This window comes from Botryllus schlosseri, chromosome 1 (assembly GCF_051294905.1).
Source record: "Botryllus schlosseri isolate E-star chromosome 1, Bs_hap1, whole genome shotgun sequence".
NCBI lineage: Eukaryota > Metazoa > Chordata > Ascidiacea > Stolidobranchia > Styelidae > Botryllus > Botryllus schlosseri.
In genome coordinates this window covers 28,343,515-28,360,924 of record NC_137236.1, presented here as the reverse complement: position 1 = coordinate 28,360,924, position 17,410 = coordinate 28,343,515, and the positions used below count along the sequence as shown (strand labels likewise).

The following is a 17,410-nucleotide window of genomic DNA, read 5'->3' as shown; positions in this document are numbered from 1 at the left end:
TTTTCTGGAGCTCCTCAATTTCAGGTGTAAAGACATTCCATGGCTAGCGTCAAGACTGGAGCATTCGTTAGCACTACATAAACAGTGGACATCCCCAATTATCCAAAATGAAATCGTCGATATAGCAGCTACTCAAGTACAGAAAGCAATTTGTACAAACATTGCTCAAGCTGGGATTTTCAGTCTCATAGTTGACGAGACGACTGATGTTAGTAATGATGAACAATTGTCGCTTTGTATACGTCATCTGATGCAAGGTCAAATCAAGGAAAGTTTCATTGGTTTTTATAATCCAAAAAACACTGAAGGCGAAACTTTGTTTCTTCTTGTAAAAAAAGTTTTTGAAGATTTGGGATTGGACATTGAGAATTTGGTTGGACAGTGCTATGATGGGGCTTCTAACATGAGTGGAAAACACAAAGGTATGGCAACCAGAATACAGAAAATTGTACCACAGGCAGTATATGTACATTGTCATGCTCATCGTTTGAACTTGGCCCTTCAGGATACTCTGGAAGCAAATGCCATTTTGAGAAATGCCCTTGGTTTGATACAGTCGTTGCATAATTTTTTTTCACACACCAAAAAGGGAAACTATTCTACGTAGTTTTTCTGATGAAGAGAAATTTGGCAAATATGTCAAACTGAAAGGAATTTGTGTGACACGCTGGGTATGTCGTTATAAAGCGGTGAAGTCTATAGACATTCAAACCTGCCGAATAATATTGGCACTAAAAGCTTGCTCAAATGAAAAAGATTCGAAAACATGTGTTGATGCTGCTGGTCTACTCAAGGCTGTCTGCAATTTCCAATTCCTTTTGGGACTTAAAATTTTGAATTGGATTTTCAAATTTACTGACAGCCTTTCCACCCATCTTCAAGGGACAGAAATTGATGTAGGAATTTCACAACAACTGGCAACAGCAACCATTTCATGCTTGCGTAATGCAAGGACTAAAACGGCATTTCATGGAATCTGTAAATCTGTTGAACATCTGAAACGCCAGGATGTTGACATCGAGGTGACTGTACACCAGAGACAGCAGTGGCCATCTAAAAGGTTCCAAGCACTGGTTGGTGAGGATGGTGAGAGGGACGCAACTAGGGGGTTTTCTGATGAGGAAAGGATGTGCTATGAAGTGTACTTCGACGCGATTGATAGAATCTCTGCTGAGCTATCTGAACGGTTTGCCAACAACACGTCGAAAGTTCTTCTGTCGCTAGCAGAAATGGTACAAGGGAAAGGAACTATGGATGACTACAAAAAAATATCAGCCTTTTATTCCATAGATCAGGAATTGTTGGAATCTGAGTGTATTCTGTTCCAAAACTTAAATCCGCAAGGTATGATCAAAAGTGCTGGAGAATGTACGGAACTTCTTGTGTCTACTGGCATTGGAAAAACCCTTCCCTATTTCTCGAGGGCCGCACAGATTTTTGCCACTATTCCTGCGACATCTTGCACTGCTGAAAGGTCTTTTTCAGGGTTGAGAAGGCTCAAGACCGATCTGAGATCCACTATGGGGCAGCCACGTCTTACTAACATGGCGGTATTATACCTTGAAAGAGACATGACAAATAATATTGATATTGAGGATATCATAGATGTGTTTGGTATTCGCCATGGCAGAAACAAATACTTTTTTTGAATTGCCAACACTACCCAGAAATTGGGAAGCCTAGAGTAATCTTGGACTCTGTATCAGTGTGTGTGTGTGTATCAGTCATTTGCTTTCAGTGTATTTCAGCCCTGAATATCCTGAATATGTGAAAAGTTGTTCCCAGTGCGACATCGAAACAAACAAATGCATTATAACTGCTTTTGTGATTCATTGTCTATTTGGGCGAAAAAAATATTTTCGCATCCCTAAAAGTTTTTGCTCCCATACACCTATGCCTATTTCATTAGTATAATTATCAACCCTCGTTACTAATACGACTAGCACTGGGACGGCTTGAAATTAGCAGTCGAACAACCAGCCTTTGTTCGAGTCAGGTCATGACTCGAGCCATTACAACCCGGAGCAGTAATATCAATCGCCTAATCTCTAACACAGCGGTCAGTTTCTCATCAGTTCACTATTGTCAGATCAATTTCCGACCAGAGAGCAGCAGGTCGCACACAAGTATGTTCGTCGTTCGCATGCTACACAAAATGTGAGCAGTTGATACTGAATAAATACTGCTCTATATGCACGCTGCGGCTTACATTGTAGTTGCGACTGAAAGGTTAGCTATTCCAATAGTTATCAGGGTCTATATGATATTGGTAGTGAAGAGACAATGTTTAATCATAGTGTCCTATAGTTTAATCGCTGCTTAGAGTTAAAAAGCTTCCACGCTGAACAAAAACACCGTTTGAATGCAGAGCCGCAGGAAACGAGGTAATGAGCGGTATGCCGCTCGCGGATTTGTTCTGAAGTATAGCTTGGATAACAAAGAGTAAGAACTGCCTACAAGTAGCATAGCGAGATGTTCGACGGCTCGTTTTCTTCGGTCCCCTGTTCCGCATTGATCAAGCTAAGACAGTTGCGTATCAGTTATATTAAAACAATTGAAAAACCGCTGCGATGCTTGCAGCACGAATCATGACAGTGGGCTGATGAAAACGGTCCGCAAACTGCAAGCGGTAACACAACAAAGAGTACAGGCAATCAAATCAAGCAATAAGCCGATTCAGGCGAGCAGTACGCTACAGTATGAAGCACCATGTGATGAAGAGCACGTCGATAATCCTTAAAGCAGACGCTCAAGGACTATTAGCAAGACCTATGCGTAAAGTACCCTTGTTCTTTAAGATATCATGTAATCGTCAATGTATATTTGATAAGAAAATCGATCTTCCGTCGCAAACAGGGATGTTACATTCCACCGAGATTTCGACTTCGGTATTGTCTAAATGAGACCAATTCCATTGTCCGGGTCTCCTAGACTAGTTTAAAACGGTTGCACGAAACGTCTACTTACTCATAAATCGCCCTACCCTACGCTATATTAATGTTTATTGGTCTCATATTTAATCGTTGCTGCAGCCGATGTCAATACCCCACCAGACCAATTCATTGTTACCAAGATGCCATAGATTATCCCTTCTACTTATCAAAACGTTTCCACGGACGTAGCGGACGATTTTAATGGTAGCGATGATGATTTTTACTTCATCCACGACAACCCGCCTCCGAATTGTTCCACGGATTCTCGCATCCTTACTTCCCGTCGCTTCCGTGGATTCGTAAGTGACGCAGAAGAGAACTCTTTTCACTAAATGCTCTTTCGCATATTGCGCACTCATGCTCTTTTACTCCCGAGTGAATCTTGCTGTGTCTTCTCGAGTTGGATATGTTATTGAATATTTTCCCACATACTTCACAATGGTATTCCCTTTGCATGTGGACGGAATAGTGACACTTTAGGTGAGACTCTTGTACAAATGTTTTCTCGCATATATCGCACACATATTCTCTGGTTTTCGAGTGAGTCATCTTGATGTGTCCTTTAAGGTTCGACTTTGTGCGAAATGCTTTGCCGCAGAATTCGCACTCAAAATCTTTTACCCCAGCGTGGATTTTCACGTGATTTCTCAAGTTGCAGTTTGTGTTGAATGATCTCTGGCATATGTCGCAATTATAATCCTTATTTCCTGCGTGGCTCGAAAGATGAGTGCTAAGGTAATGCCTTTGCAAAAAGCTTTTACCGCATATGTCGCACTCGAAATCCTTCGACGCAGCATGAATTTTCATGTGTCTTGTCAGATTACATTTGAGGATAAAGCTTTTTCCGCACACCTCGCAAATATTATCATTGGAGCCGTTACGACGCTGGAAAGGCGCCATTTCTTACTAGACGAAAACGTATGTGACTTAAGCTGGTAAGTGCATACAATGCGATGTATCAGCCGTTCAATAAATATCAAGAGTGTTTGGTTTATTGTCGTGTGCTAACATTTTTAAAAGATTACAGCATAAAAAAACAGTTTTTCGAATCACAGAAGATGATTATTCGATTTAACACAGCCAGAGGTATAGTCAAAGTATTTATTGCTAGTACACTACTGTAGAACTGCAATACCGTCAATTTGCATTGCAAGTACAAGTAGTGATTTTTGGAGCATGTGAAAACTATCTATAATAGAAGTAGCAAATAGAGATATGAGAAGTAAATGAAATAATTTTTGCGATCATTCCAAGTCTGTATCGCATAATTGTTTTGTTACCTAGTTCCCATCGTCACGATGCTGCGGATATACTTCAATCCAATTTCCTACCTGAAAGCCTTTACAAGTCAAAACATAATGATTATTCTTTTAAAACAGTTCACGTGAAACTGAAGATAGTCTATATACTTGAGCACGTAATTAGGCAACTATAGTCGAAGCAAACCGAAGCCCTGTTGGATTTTTGAAAATGTAAACGTACTCGCAGACATATTTCGCGATCACAAGCAATAATAGTAGAAAGAATAGAGTTTGGCCGATGCTAAATTTTAGAAAATAATCAGTTGGCGCATGAGTAATAAATATCGTTCGTCCGAAAAGCAAGGCAGTCAAAGTTGAAACGTAACAAATTACACGAAGTTGGAACATGACTATCACACAGGAGTTACACCACAGAGAGCAATTGTTTCGCTAACTATTTCAATTCACGGTCATAACCAGTAACACCATCGACTTCGCCGTAATATTTTTTTCCATTCAATCGACTATAGTCGATGTAGCCTATATATGTGGCGAGCTGATACATATCTGTGATTAATATGAGCGCATTTTGCTAATTATATGCATATCGTTATTGTGATTTTAAAGTTCTTGACCAAAATGACTCTAGACTCCACCATCAGTATGGATCATACCGTGTGGAAGTCAACTTCCCGACCTCGACTTTAAAATTTCAACTCGACATGGATGATACCGCATCAGCTTCAGTAGTGACAATATAACTACTATACTGTCCTGTGCATCATGGTCATATTATCGAAACACTCACTACACTATTACACTTTAGACCTGTCAACGCCTGATAAATTTCATATATAGCCAACAGCTTGATGTGTTGTTGACTATATGGCGACGTTGTACCTAATGGAAAGGATATGAGAATTCAGGATTACACTGTCTTAGGAAGTTAAACCCTGTAAACATGTCATGTGCCGCCATATCCAAATCCGTACTGGTGTATGATTCTTCGAAATCACGTCTTGCATGATCTATTGGAATAAAGCCATAGCGCAGGTTTTACTTGTGTATCACACCGTTCGCGGTGTAGCCTCTCTCTCATTCGCGTGCTGACATATACACTATACAGCAGGGCCGGCCAACCCGTGGCCCGCGAGATGGTTTAGAGTGGCCCACGAGGTAATTTCCGAAATTTCTAATATCATCAAAAATGGATCGCACAGATTGTGAACTTGCAAGGCCAACCAAAAATTTTATTAATCTGGGCGCAACACTTGAGATGTGATGAATAAAATATCAGTTTCGACTCATTGACAGATCCATCAACCATTCACATATTGGTAGCCTATATCTTCATACACTACAATACAGCAGAATAATTTGCGATCGATTTATCAAAGGTAAAAAATTTCTACAAGCTTAGCGCAATATGTTGTCACTCGATTTCTTGTTTTTAAAATTGTTGCCCTTTTGTGAAAATTGAAGAACACCCAATGTATCAGATTGAGTCTAACTATATTCGCGATTACGAGACAAAGTGTCGTTCAACATATGCGACCTTGCGTTTGCGCTCGCAGTAAGATCGTCGACTATGAAACCTAGGCACGAAATGATTAACGCATGTTGGTCGCAGCTTTCGATATCGATATGTCCATGCGCCGAATAGCCCAGCCCTCGCAAACTTATATCAACGATATACAGCAGGTCCGCAACATAGTCAAGTGACAATATTATTGACCTATGAACCATTAAAAATTTTCGCGCTTCGCGCGGATGGTGACCCGCGCAAAAGTTCGTCAATCGAATGTGGCCCTTTGGCTGAAAAGGTTGGCCAGCCCTGCTATACAGTCGATAGAACAATACAAAACCGTTTCCCCTACCAACGTAACATCTTCAGCATTTTCCATCCAGCAAACCTGGCAACGAATGTGTCTGTCACTTAAAATCGTAGAGAAGATCAGAAGAAAGTTTGATTCGTGATAATAGTGCTCATTGATGATCGGCAACTTTTGTTCTGTCTGAGGGCTATATAAGACCATCAACCCGCTCATCGAGCTTCCAAAATTATATTTGGCATACGGAAGTTATGTGATCACATAACATGCTAATTTGCCTTCACGATTACTGATTGAGCTAGCGTACGAATAACATTAGGGTCACTTTGTTAGGCAGCTCAGCTTGGCAGAGTACGATCATCTCTACCCTCGTGACTCCACACAGGCGTTCCGGATTCTTATAATTAAGCTTGATTCGATGTACCGTGGCAAAGATGTATTCTCTAAACTAGCTGCCACGAAATACTGAAGCCAGGAATAGGCTGAGAGTTGGAAGAGAATTACACTGTCCTCTCTCAAAATTCAAACCACGTATTGAAGATCTAAATGTGCCGACATAGTGACAATAATGTTACTGATGTGGTCTATATATCAGGGTTACCATATTTTTAAACTTAGAATACCGGTGGAAAATCCTGAAAAGTTGAAAAAAATTTGTCACTTCGCAGTTGGTTGACTAAAAAAATGATCAACTAACCCGTTCAGCGCCCAAAATACTGATTTCTCTTTCACTTTATCATGTTGTTGACTAAGAAAAACAAAGGTCACTTTTCCACTCCGCACCCGAAATACCCGTCGGAGCGTCACTTCAGTGCTAAATTGCGAGAATCTCAGTCGAATTTTGCTATGGGCTTGACCAAAATTCCTCAAAACAAGGACCAAATCTCAAAAAGGAGGACATTTAGGGGTCCTCGGAGGACATTTTCAAAAACCCGAAAAAGGAGGACAAATCCTTCTAAAGGAGGACGTATGGTAACCCTACTATATATCATATCTAAACATCTGGCGCCCAATGTTTCTGTCCTGGCTATCAGAATCCTCACAAAGATAATGCCATCTCGCAGAGAAAAATTAATTGCCAGTGCAGAAATACTAATTTGAAATCGTGTGCAGCTTTTAGTCTAGTACGTATGGGCGATTTGAATATCTTTTGTCATAGCAGACGGGCCACGAAATGTCATTACGTAACGAAGTCATTATACCCACGGGTCCGCCCGAATATGTTCAATTATTATTTACGGGCCCTACATTTTCCAAGACACCACTCAGCTTTACCGGTAAATCTGAATCCATGAGCAGAGAGGGGATAAAAAATTGACAGCAATATATATGCAATTCCCGATCATATTGACCGATTCAAGCATGAATGATAGAAATTTTCGCGCTTGGCGCGAATTAAGGCGACTAACTAAAGAGTCCAAGAATTTGTGCTGAGAAGTAGCGGTAAAGAGGTATCGGGGGAGTTGGGTCTGCGGGGTGCATAAGTTTGCTTATCGCCCTTTGGAGAGGGGGCTCAAGACCAACGTATTGGGGGGGGGCTGACGAAGTGCTGTTACGGTCCTTTTGGAATCAAGTCGGAGAAATCACCTTTTTTTAATAGTCAACTCACCAAAATTTAGCTGGAAAAGTGTAATTTCGAGGTCGAGCCGTAAAGTTGACCTTTTTTCTTAGTCAACTCGCCGGTGAGATCAGTCTGTATGCCCATTTTTCTGTTCCCAATATTTGGGGGGCGATGAGTCGAAAAAGGTTGGGAACCACTGATCTACACTGATTCAAGTTAACAGTGCTCTCTCTCCGTGTTACCCTTGCTAGTTCCTTCCTATGCGTGCCAGTACAATTTTCGATTCATTTTTTAGTTTCAGAGATACTAGTGATATTATAGTGCAGAACTATTCTCAGCGGTGCTGTACATTGGGATTCTTCGACAAAGTTTTTGCATAACTACCTCTACCGATATGGATGTTTCGGAGACTTGACAAGATTCTTCGGGCTATCTCGGAGTCTGGGATTGAGCTCTTCGGAGTCGGAGGGATTTTGCCTCAGAGACCAAAGTTGTCGGAGGGACTCGAAGTCTCGAAAAGCAGTAGTGGCACGTATGGAGTCAGCATGTACAAGTCTCAAACGGGGGCACAAACGGAGGATTTTTGCACTGGATATGACAACCTACGGCCAACAGCAACTAAAATAATTTCGAGTATATAATTACTGGAAGGTACTGCTGAAGTAACCGAGTATTCCGGCAGGGTCATATGTCGTATGCCATTGAAAGAGGTGTGTAATAAACTCGGAATAAAGTGTTATTGATGAATAGATTCTCTGTACTTCGGCCGGTCGTATTATTGTAAGACAAAAATAGCCATAATTAAAAATTATTAGCAACTTCTGGTGAAGGTATATTGCACAACCGCAGCGAATTGTAGTGGATTGATGAGTTAGCAGAGGGCATTAAATATCGGAGTCGGTTTGAAATGTCCGGCCTGGAAATCATTGAACATAATTTAAGAGTCACATGAATTGATTGTATCATAGGATCGAATATCATGACATCGCAACTTCAGTTGATTTGGTACTGCGGGATTATATGACAATAGACAACCTCCAAACCTACTAACCGCAAGCGCAAGCAGATCTCATTCGATCTGGCTTTCATTCGATCAAAAGCAACTGCTGCTAAGCTGTGGCAACTCATATCGCTGATACAGCTGTAATACAGCTGTGATAAAGCGGATACAGATGTGATGCACCTGATTGCGGGAATATATGATAATATACAACGTTGTGTATTTCAGGCCATATTTGGGCACGAAAATGACTTCCTATTGCAATGAACATGAGTCTATATAAGTGCATGTTTAGCTGACTCGAGACGACTCTTTTGCTAAACCTACTGTTATCAACGTCTGAAATATATTCGTATGACTTGTGTAATATCTGCGACTTAAGAAGATCTCACCGGGATACAGGATTCCAGGTTAGGTAGTCAGCCAGCTAAACCTGTTATACTTTGGTTAGCTATACTTCTACTCCCAGGAACATAAAATCTATATCGTGCTGTATTGTATACAGCGCGCATATAAAAAAAATTATTTCTCCATTTCTCCGTAGAACTAGTAGCCTACCTATTCATTAATGAATTGTTTGAATCTGACGCAGATGATTATGTTATTCCCCACAATAGTGGAACTAAAACCCCAATCATACAGTGGATGATCATAATATACGCAGGAGTTTTAGCCTATGATTTGCTAGGGTCATAACTACCGCACCCAAATCCTCGATTGCAGGAACTCGAAGGGGCCCACAATTATTTCGTTGGTCGTTCGTTGGGAGGATATTTATTCAACTCGAATATTTTCGTCGCACTTCGCGCGATTTCGTGTCCCCAGAGGTCTAGATTTAAAGATCATCAGTGAATTAAGAGAAAAATGCGCATATCTTAGACAAATAGGGATTTCGGTGCTGTCGATTACCACGCATTGAACAGCATTATGACTCTTAGATAAGTGGTGAGTCTGTGCACATTTTCAAACTGGAAAATGGGGAACGGCTAAGTAAGGGCTGAGAACCCGTGGTCTAAAGTTATGCAGCGATATTCCAGGCTGTGCGCTACATTACAATGACATATTTCATGAGCTTTTAATCTTACTTTGGTACAGAAACTTCGACTAAAATCATGCACTGTTAACAGATATTATTAAACACATCAACTATCGTCTAATCTGCTAAGCCTATTTCAATCTACTATGGCTACAATACATCGCACACGATAAAACATGCATTTGGTACTACAAACTTTCTCACGCAAAGTTTGGGTTGAAGACCGTTACTATTAGTATATCACAGCAATAATAATTTGAATGCAATTGCTACAAAGTCACTCTTCAAAATCATTGATAACAGCCATTATTATGCATAGGCTATATAGAAATGAATGAAATTTTAATATTGTTCATATTGGAAAATGAATCAAGTGCTCAACGTACGTGAGATAGCCACAATTATAACATTTCATCACGCATAATAATTTGACCCATGACATGATTCATATTCAAAATCGAAATAAGTTTGTTGAGTCTTCTTATTGATGTTGAAGAAGTTTTAGCAACATGTTGAGTGAGTTCTTTCACGATTTGAAAATGAAAATCTTTTTCCAACGTGTAGGGACGATGAAGATAATGTGCATTCTCAGAAATAGTTCGCGTCCAGCAACCACCAGGCATCTCTATCACGTACTCGAGCTGAAAAACAACAAAAATTCCACTGTCATGACGCCGGGCTGAACCCAGGACATGTCAGCACAATATGTCTTTTCATAAAGTTGTGGAGTCATCAGCAATTTTGCGCTGTCGCGAAGATGTATCTTGGAATTTAAAGATGAGCACATCTCCGACTCAGGCTACTACTAAAAGTATGCGACACCCCGACCAAAGCTGATTTTAAAAAGTATATGCTTCAGTACTTTCAGGCATTTCACGTAGTTTTGGCATGCATTGGTGATTGCTACCTGTACTAGTATTGGAATAAAAATTTACGGCGTTACTTCTATTCAGACATGGGGTAATCGCGATTAGTAATCGTAATCTATTAGGGCGATTACAGCATTTTCAATTACATTTCCGAAGTAATCGTAATCGACTACTTCACATATCTGATCGATTTCTTTGTGACAAAACGATTTATTTCTACTGTGACATAAACTGAACATTCGTGAACAAGAAACAGATATTATGCCAGGTTTATTGATAGCAGGAACGTTTGATTTTCAGACGCCACAGCTCATTATTACGTCGGAATGTTAGCTTAGCTTGTCACTGCGTAAGAACTATCCACACAAGGGAAATGGATATTCCATGTACAGTACATTGCAGTGTGATTGTAAGAACACCTGTCATGTTGTATATCAGGTTATGAATACACTCGAGACGCCACTACCTCGCAGCAGGATAATAATCCTCACTCTGCCTAGTTTAAAATAGTACCTTGAAGGGCTTCTTGGAGGCACATGACTTCAATATGCAATTAAATGGTATATTCATATAGATAGAACTATTCAACTGTAAATAATATCATATGTATTGATGTTTGGTTATGCTTGGTTTAACGCAGTTTGACAGTTGTTGCTTGGCGGGCAGTAAACCTATGTAGCCTACGTACGTACACCGGACAAAGATTTGATATTTTGTACTGTAGTCAAATGAAAGAAACATTACGATTTCCGCAATGAAGCATTAGAAACCAACAGCTGCTGATATATATCATAACCGAGCCGTTGTTTGCCGTTTCTCGTAGCGGCTGCTTGTAGTATCTGTATTAAGTGGAGGGCAGAATTTTATGTTCGCCCCATCTTTTTCTCATATGAGGCTACTTGAAACGGGCGTCAAACCGCCAACCGCTATTTCGCAATTCTTTACCCAACATTTGGAACTGCCGCCATAGCCATCCGCTTATACACAGTGTTAGCTTGGGTTGTAGCTAGAATCAGGACCAAAACATCACTTCGTCTCCACTCCAAACGTTGGTCTTGGGCCCAGAGGGTGGTCAATGGTCCGGTTGATAACTAAATTTCGTCCGAATATTGGTAATTGCATTTTATTACTATTCGTGTTAATCCTCTCTCAACCCCGATGGTTAAATTTACCTGTAGAGCTGAGGGCACGTATAATTCACAATTAGAACATCTGATATGCTGTTATAATTACTTTATTGTATGTTGTTCATTCGTGACCTCCCGTCTGTTATATGGTCAAAAGATATTGTAGTCACGCAGATGTAGCAGACTAAAACTTTCGTGAGACCTACACACAAATTGTCACGTCTTCATTCCTCCGTGGGTGACCCCGGTCGCATTTGTATTGTTGGGATAAGATTGGAAGCACACGACTATTCGTCACGCCCATCCAGCACGGCTATTGACAATGGGCACATACCCAAAGTTTCGGCCTAGGTCTTCCATTGGTAGCACACTTTGTGGAGTCGCATGATGGCCGAAACTGCATATATCTTTTGGTGTGTTGTGGTGCGGTAATGCCGGCGCCGAAATGCCTATTCCTATAAACTAGGCATGCCTTTTTCCTTGAGGGAGAGGTATGTATTTCAAAATCAAATTATCTAGAGGTATCAAATCGTGAAGCTCCAAGAAAATTTTAAAGTTAATTAAATCTTTCGAAAGTACCCTATAATTTATGTTGATTTACAAAATACTTTTGAGTCCCCTTCGAACTCGCTCCCCACCCTATTTGGGTGTTTAGGGCGCGGCAGTTACGCACCTTTCAATAATGCAAATAGGTGGGTGCGATAAATCATCCCCCATAAAGTTGAGGATCGGGTACATTATGACGTAACAAGCAAATGACGCATTATCTCTAAAGAAAGTTGTTATCTTATTAAGTCATTACACATCTTCATCGCAATCCTTATATAGTCTACAAATCCTCTAAGATTAGTTATAAGAAGCAAAATAAATGCAATCGTCAGTAATCGTGATTACTTTTCCAATGTAATCGTAATCGCAATCGATTACTTGCTGGATTTTGCTATAATCAGAATCGGAATCTTAATCGTAAACGCACGATTCAGTAGTAATCGTAATCGCAATCGATCACATTCATGAAGTAATCATTCCATGTCTGTTTCTATTTCGACGTCAGTGGAAATACTGAATACATTTGACACGTCTGCGCATTCTTTAAAAATACAACAGTATATATATTCCATTGAAAAACAGCGACTACGAACGGATGACTCACCGCATAAAACGTCCAGCTGACTATCAAGATATCCTGGAATCCTTTTGAGCGTTCTTAATTCTTCTACACTCAACTCATGTCTTTCATGGAAGTATATAAGCGTCAGTTTCTGCAAAGTCTTGACGAGACGAAAAATGTCGTCTAGTGATAGATCATATTCAACCACGCATCTGACGGATTTCATCTGTGGAGTTACACGGACTTCAAAGAATAAGCATAAAAGCGATACCCAATACGGATAACATCACCTTATTTTGCTGACAAACATCGAGCACACGGTTAACGTCACCTGAGTTGTAAAATCTGAACATCCAATGAATGTTGACGCGAGCGCCAAACATGGGGAGCTGACTGTTTGAAGTATTATCGACATCTTCTGTGGAATTCTCACCATTCACTACAATATCCATTCGTTTAACCTTGATGAAAATAAATTTTAATATCGAGAATTCCATATGCCGATGAATTTGACCTGGTATTTTTGGACGAAATCGTCGATCCACAACCAATCGATGTTTTCCTCTTCTGTGCAATTGAGTAATATCTTGTTCATCTGGATCTATGAGACAGTGAACACTTCTACCTATGATCATGAATCCAGCCAATACAAATCACTGAAACTGACCGTTTCAATATTTGTCTTTGAAAGCTCCTTTAAATTGTGAAGCGTTACGTAGAGAAGTCCATCTGGTATTTCGATAAATTCGGGCGCGAAAAGTCGCTCACAGTATATCAAATCACTGAGCCAGCAGATTCTGTCGAGTATGAGTTCTGATTTCTGTGAGATCAGACGTATTCTTAATAAGAAACCAATCGACTACAGCATTTTACCGTAGGTGCAAATCTAATATTCAACTACAGAGGTGGTCAGCAGGGAAGTACTTCCTCCTTTTTTGTTGGGCACATGTTTTTTCCGCCCTTGCACTACTCACTACTTAAGGAGAACTGCTCCCTAATTTTGATGTTGTCTTAAATTAAAGAAAAATCTGGGAAAAATTTTGGTCGCATCCAAAAATCCATCGTAAGTAGTGCAGTAGATCGGCCGTGAGGTGTGCATGGTGTGTATGGTTCCTATGAGCCCCCTGGTGAACTAACGCGAGAACCCGTGCTGGTGACCCTACCTTTTTACACCCCAATCGCTGGTGAACTAATATGGCTTCTTATGGGATCTCTGGTGATGATACCTTTTCAGGTGTAGGCTGTTGGTGATCAGACATGGGGCAATCGCGATTAATAATCGTAATCGACTATACTTCACATATCTAATCGATTTCTTTGTGAAAGAACGATTTCTTTTTATTTGTATATGACTATGATATAAACTGAACATTTGAACAAGAAAGAGATAATATAGGAGGTTTATTGATAGCACCAGCGTCTGATTTTCAAACGCCACTGCTCATTATTACGTCAGAAGTATTAGCTTTGCTCGTCATTGTGTAACAAGTATCCACTTCGACGCATAGTAAATTTATATTCGATGTACAATTGTACAAGTACATGTACTTAGTAGTGTGGTTGTAAGAACGCCCGCCCTGCAGACGCCACTCATCGGAGCAGGAAAATAGTCACAGCTTTGCCTAATTTCATATAGTAACATATGTAATGTTGTTTGGTTATGCTTAGTTAAACGCAGTTTGACCGTTCTTGCTTGGCGAGCAGCGGTATGCGTACGTACACCCGACAAAGATGCGAATTTTTGAACTCGTCAAATGAAACATTACGATTTCCACAATTAAGCATTAAAAACTAACAGCTGATGATATATATCATAACCGAGCCGTTCATTGCCTTTTCTCGTAATGGCAGCTTGCAGTATCTGTTAAGTGGAAGGCAAAATTTTATGTTCCCGTTGGATGACTCTTTCTCATATGACTGCAGGGGCGCCAATCGTTTTCTCGTAATTCCTTACTGAACATTCGGAGCTGTCACCATACCATCCGCTTATACACCACGTTAGCGTGGATTGTAGCTGGATTCAGGACCAAAACCTCAGCTATTTATCCCCCACTCCAATCGTAGGTATTGGTCCCCCATAGGCCATAGGGTTATCAATTTTCAGGTTGATGACTGATTTCGTCCCTAATATCGGTGATTGCATTATATTACTATTCATTTTTAATCGTCTCCCAGTCCCCGATGTTCAGATCTACCGGTAGAGCTAGGAGCACGTAATTCACAATTATAATATCTGACATGTTGTTGTAATTACTTTATTTACACAAACTTTATTACTCACACACAAATCATCATGTCTTTATGTCATGCCTGTCATCATGTGGGTGCCCGGGTGGCATTTGAATTGTGGGTCTCAGATTGAAAGGACAGGACTATTCGTCACGCCCGTCCGTCGCGGCTATTGACAATGAACACTTACTCAAAGTTTCGGCGTAGCACAATTCGTGGAGTCGCATGTTGGCTGAAGCTGCTTAGGCTATGTATTTTGGTGTGTCGTGGCGCGGTAATGGCCGGCACCGAAATGCCTATGCCAATGTATTAGACCTGTTTTTCTTCCTTAGGTGGGGACGTATGCATTTAAAAATCAAGTTGTATATGTATAGAGAGTAGAGACTATAGAATATGAACATTCTATAGTAGAGACATTAAATTGTGAAGCTCGAATAAAATTTTCAAGTTAATTAAATCTCTCGAAAATAGAAAATTATGTTGATTTACGAAATACTTTTGAGTCCCATTCGAACTCGCTCCCCAGCCTAATGGGAAGTTTGTGGCGCGGCAGTTACGGACGTGGAAAGAATGCAAACCGGTGGGTGCGATAAATCGTCCCCTATAAAGTTGGGTAATAGGTACATTATGACGTAACAAGCAAATGACGCCTCGTATATATATAGAAAGTTATATCTCATTGCCTTTTCATCGCAATCCTTATATTGTCTTCCAATATATTTTCTATAACATTAGATCTAAGAAGCAGAATAAATGTAATCGTGAGTAATTGTGATTAATTTGCAAATGTAATCGTAATCGTTATCGACTATTTGCGGATTTTGCTGTAATCGTAATCGTAATCGCAATCGATTACATTCATGAAGTAATCACCCCATGTCTGTTGGTGATGACCTACAACGAAACTCGTGTTGGTAAAGCGGTGATGGCACCCTTCCAGGCATTGTGTGTTGGTACACTTTCAGGTATAAGGATCTCCGCGGAAGTGACTCTCGTACAGAAGGTGTGTGTTGTTGAGGGTGCCCTTTTAGTTGTGGTGTGTGGAGATGATGTTCAGGTATACAGCGATCTCTGGTGAAGTGACCTTAGGATTCTTACGGGTGGGGTGGCGATTCGTGATTTATGTATAGGCAACGCCGGTATGGTTTTGTTGGATATTCATCAACTGTAGGAAGCAGTCACGTGATTAGTTCTCACTCAGCGTGTATATTCCAGATTGTGATATATGACCGATTCGAGTCAATCCTAACATTTACGGTGAGTGTGACACTAGTATCCTTATTTAGATGAGTGCGGTGACGAGATAACGTTTTCAGGTATAGGTGCGTTCCGAAATAACGCTTACTCCGATAGGTGTGAAATAGGTTGCAAATCCCGCGATCGCTGACAAGATAACGCCTTAGACATAGCGATCTCTCGTGATTTGGTGTTACAGATATACCGATCGCTCGTAAGGTGATATTTTAGTAATTAGTTTGTCGCAGAACCGCTTTCACCGACGAGATATAATAATAATAAGAATTATATTAAGCAACGAAAAACAGTGGTGACTTGAATACCAACAAATTGTCACTTTCTGTCCTACCTCTAATCTTTTTAGGAGTCGAATACTTTTGTAACGGAATATTACTCGACTTGAACAACTTTCAGCTCCGTTTCCGGATTATTTACGCGATCGCTACATGTTTTCCCACTTCCGGAATAGTGGTTGACTCTAGTTGTGTCATTAGAATCATAAAAATATTCAATAAATGTGTTAATTTACCGACTTGAAATCAAACTCGCGGTGCAAGTGAGGTTGAATCGTATCCGAATGTGTTACTTTTTCACCTTGAAAATCCTACTGCTGCTGACAATATGGTGCCTCAGACAAAGCGTATTACTATATTATGGGGATGGGTATCCCTATTGAAACCAATACATCTAACGATATAAAGTCATGCACGGCGCGAAGAAAATTTGAAGGAAGTTCAATAATTCTCCAAACAAGTACTCCATCAATTATGTTGATTCATGAGATAATTTTGTCCCCTCTTCGAGCTCGATGCACCACTTGGGGGTTCGGGTGAGACAGTTAAGGTCGTGCATGTATGTGTATGTAGATTACAGACGTGAAAGGCTTATCTAGGCTCCTCGCCATCACATCTGCTGAAGCGGTGTTTTAAAAAGGCCTGGAAGTGGACCGTGCTCTAAGTCGTCAGATTCAGAATCATAATAGGAATATCGGCGGGAAAGTGCGTATCGAATCAACAATCGTCTATTGCGTCGAACACAAATGGGTTATGAGTAGGGAAGGCGTGAACCTCTGAAAGGTTCAGGTTCGTGTGAACGCGAACCTATTTGAAAGGTTCTGTGTGAACGCGAACGTGAACCTCATTAAGTCACGTGACGTAATATTGCTAATTCAAACCCTACATTTCAGTGATGTGATAGCTTATATCAATGTACACAATACCAAGCAACAAATCGGA

The 17,410-nt window shown here is 40.4% G+C and overlaps 2 protein-coding genes across 2 annotated transcripts in view; one reads left to right on the top strand and one right to left on the bottom strand.

The window, feature by feature from the left end:
• Window positions 1-17,410, top strand: part of LOC145434992 (uncharacterized) — a 350,877-nt gene that overhangs the window by 72,478 nt on the left and 260,989 nt on the right. The window lies entirely within an intron of this gene.
• LOC145435156 (uncharacterized) lies at window positions 2,530-4,121 on the bottom strand. Its single transcript, XM_080312463.1, has one exon. It carries the CDS (start codon window positions 3,831-3,833, stop codon window positions 3,207-3,209), a length of 627 nt encoding a protein of 208 aa, XP_080168589.1. The 5' UTR covers window positions 3,834-4,121; the 3' UTR covers window positions 2,530-3,206.

Coding starts and splice junctions, on each gene's coding strand:
- LOC145435156 (XM_080312463.1), bottom strand. CDS start 3,833: ATGGCGCCTTTCCAGCGTCGTAACGGCTCCAATGATAATATTTGCGAG.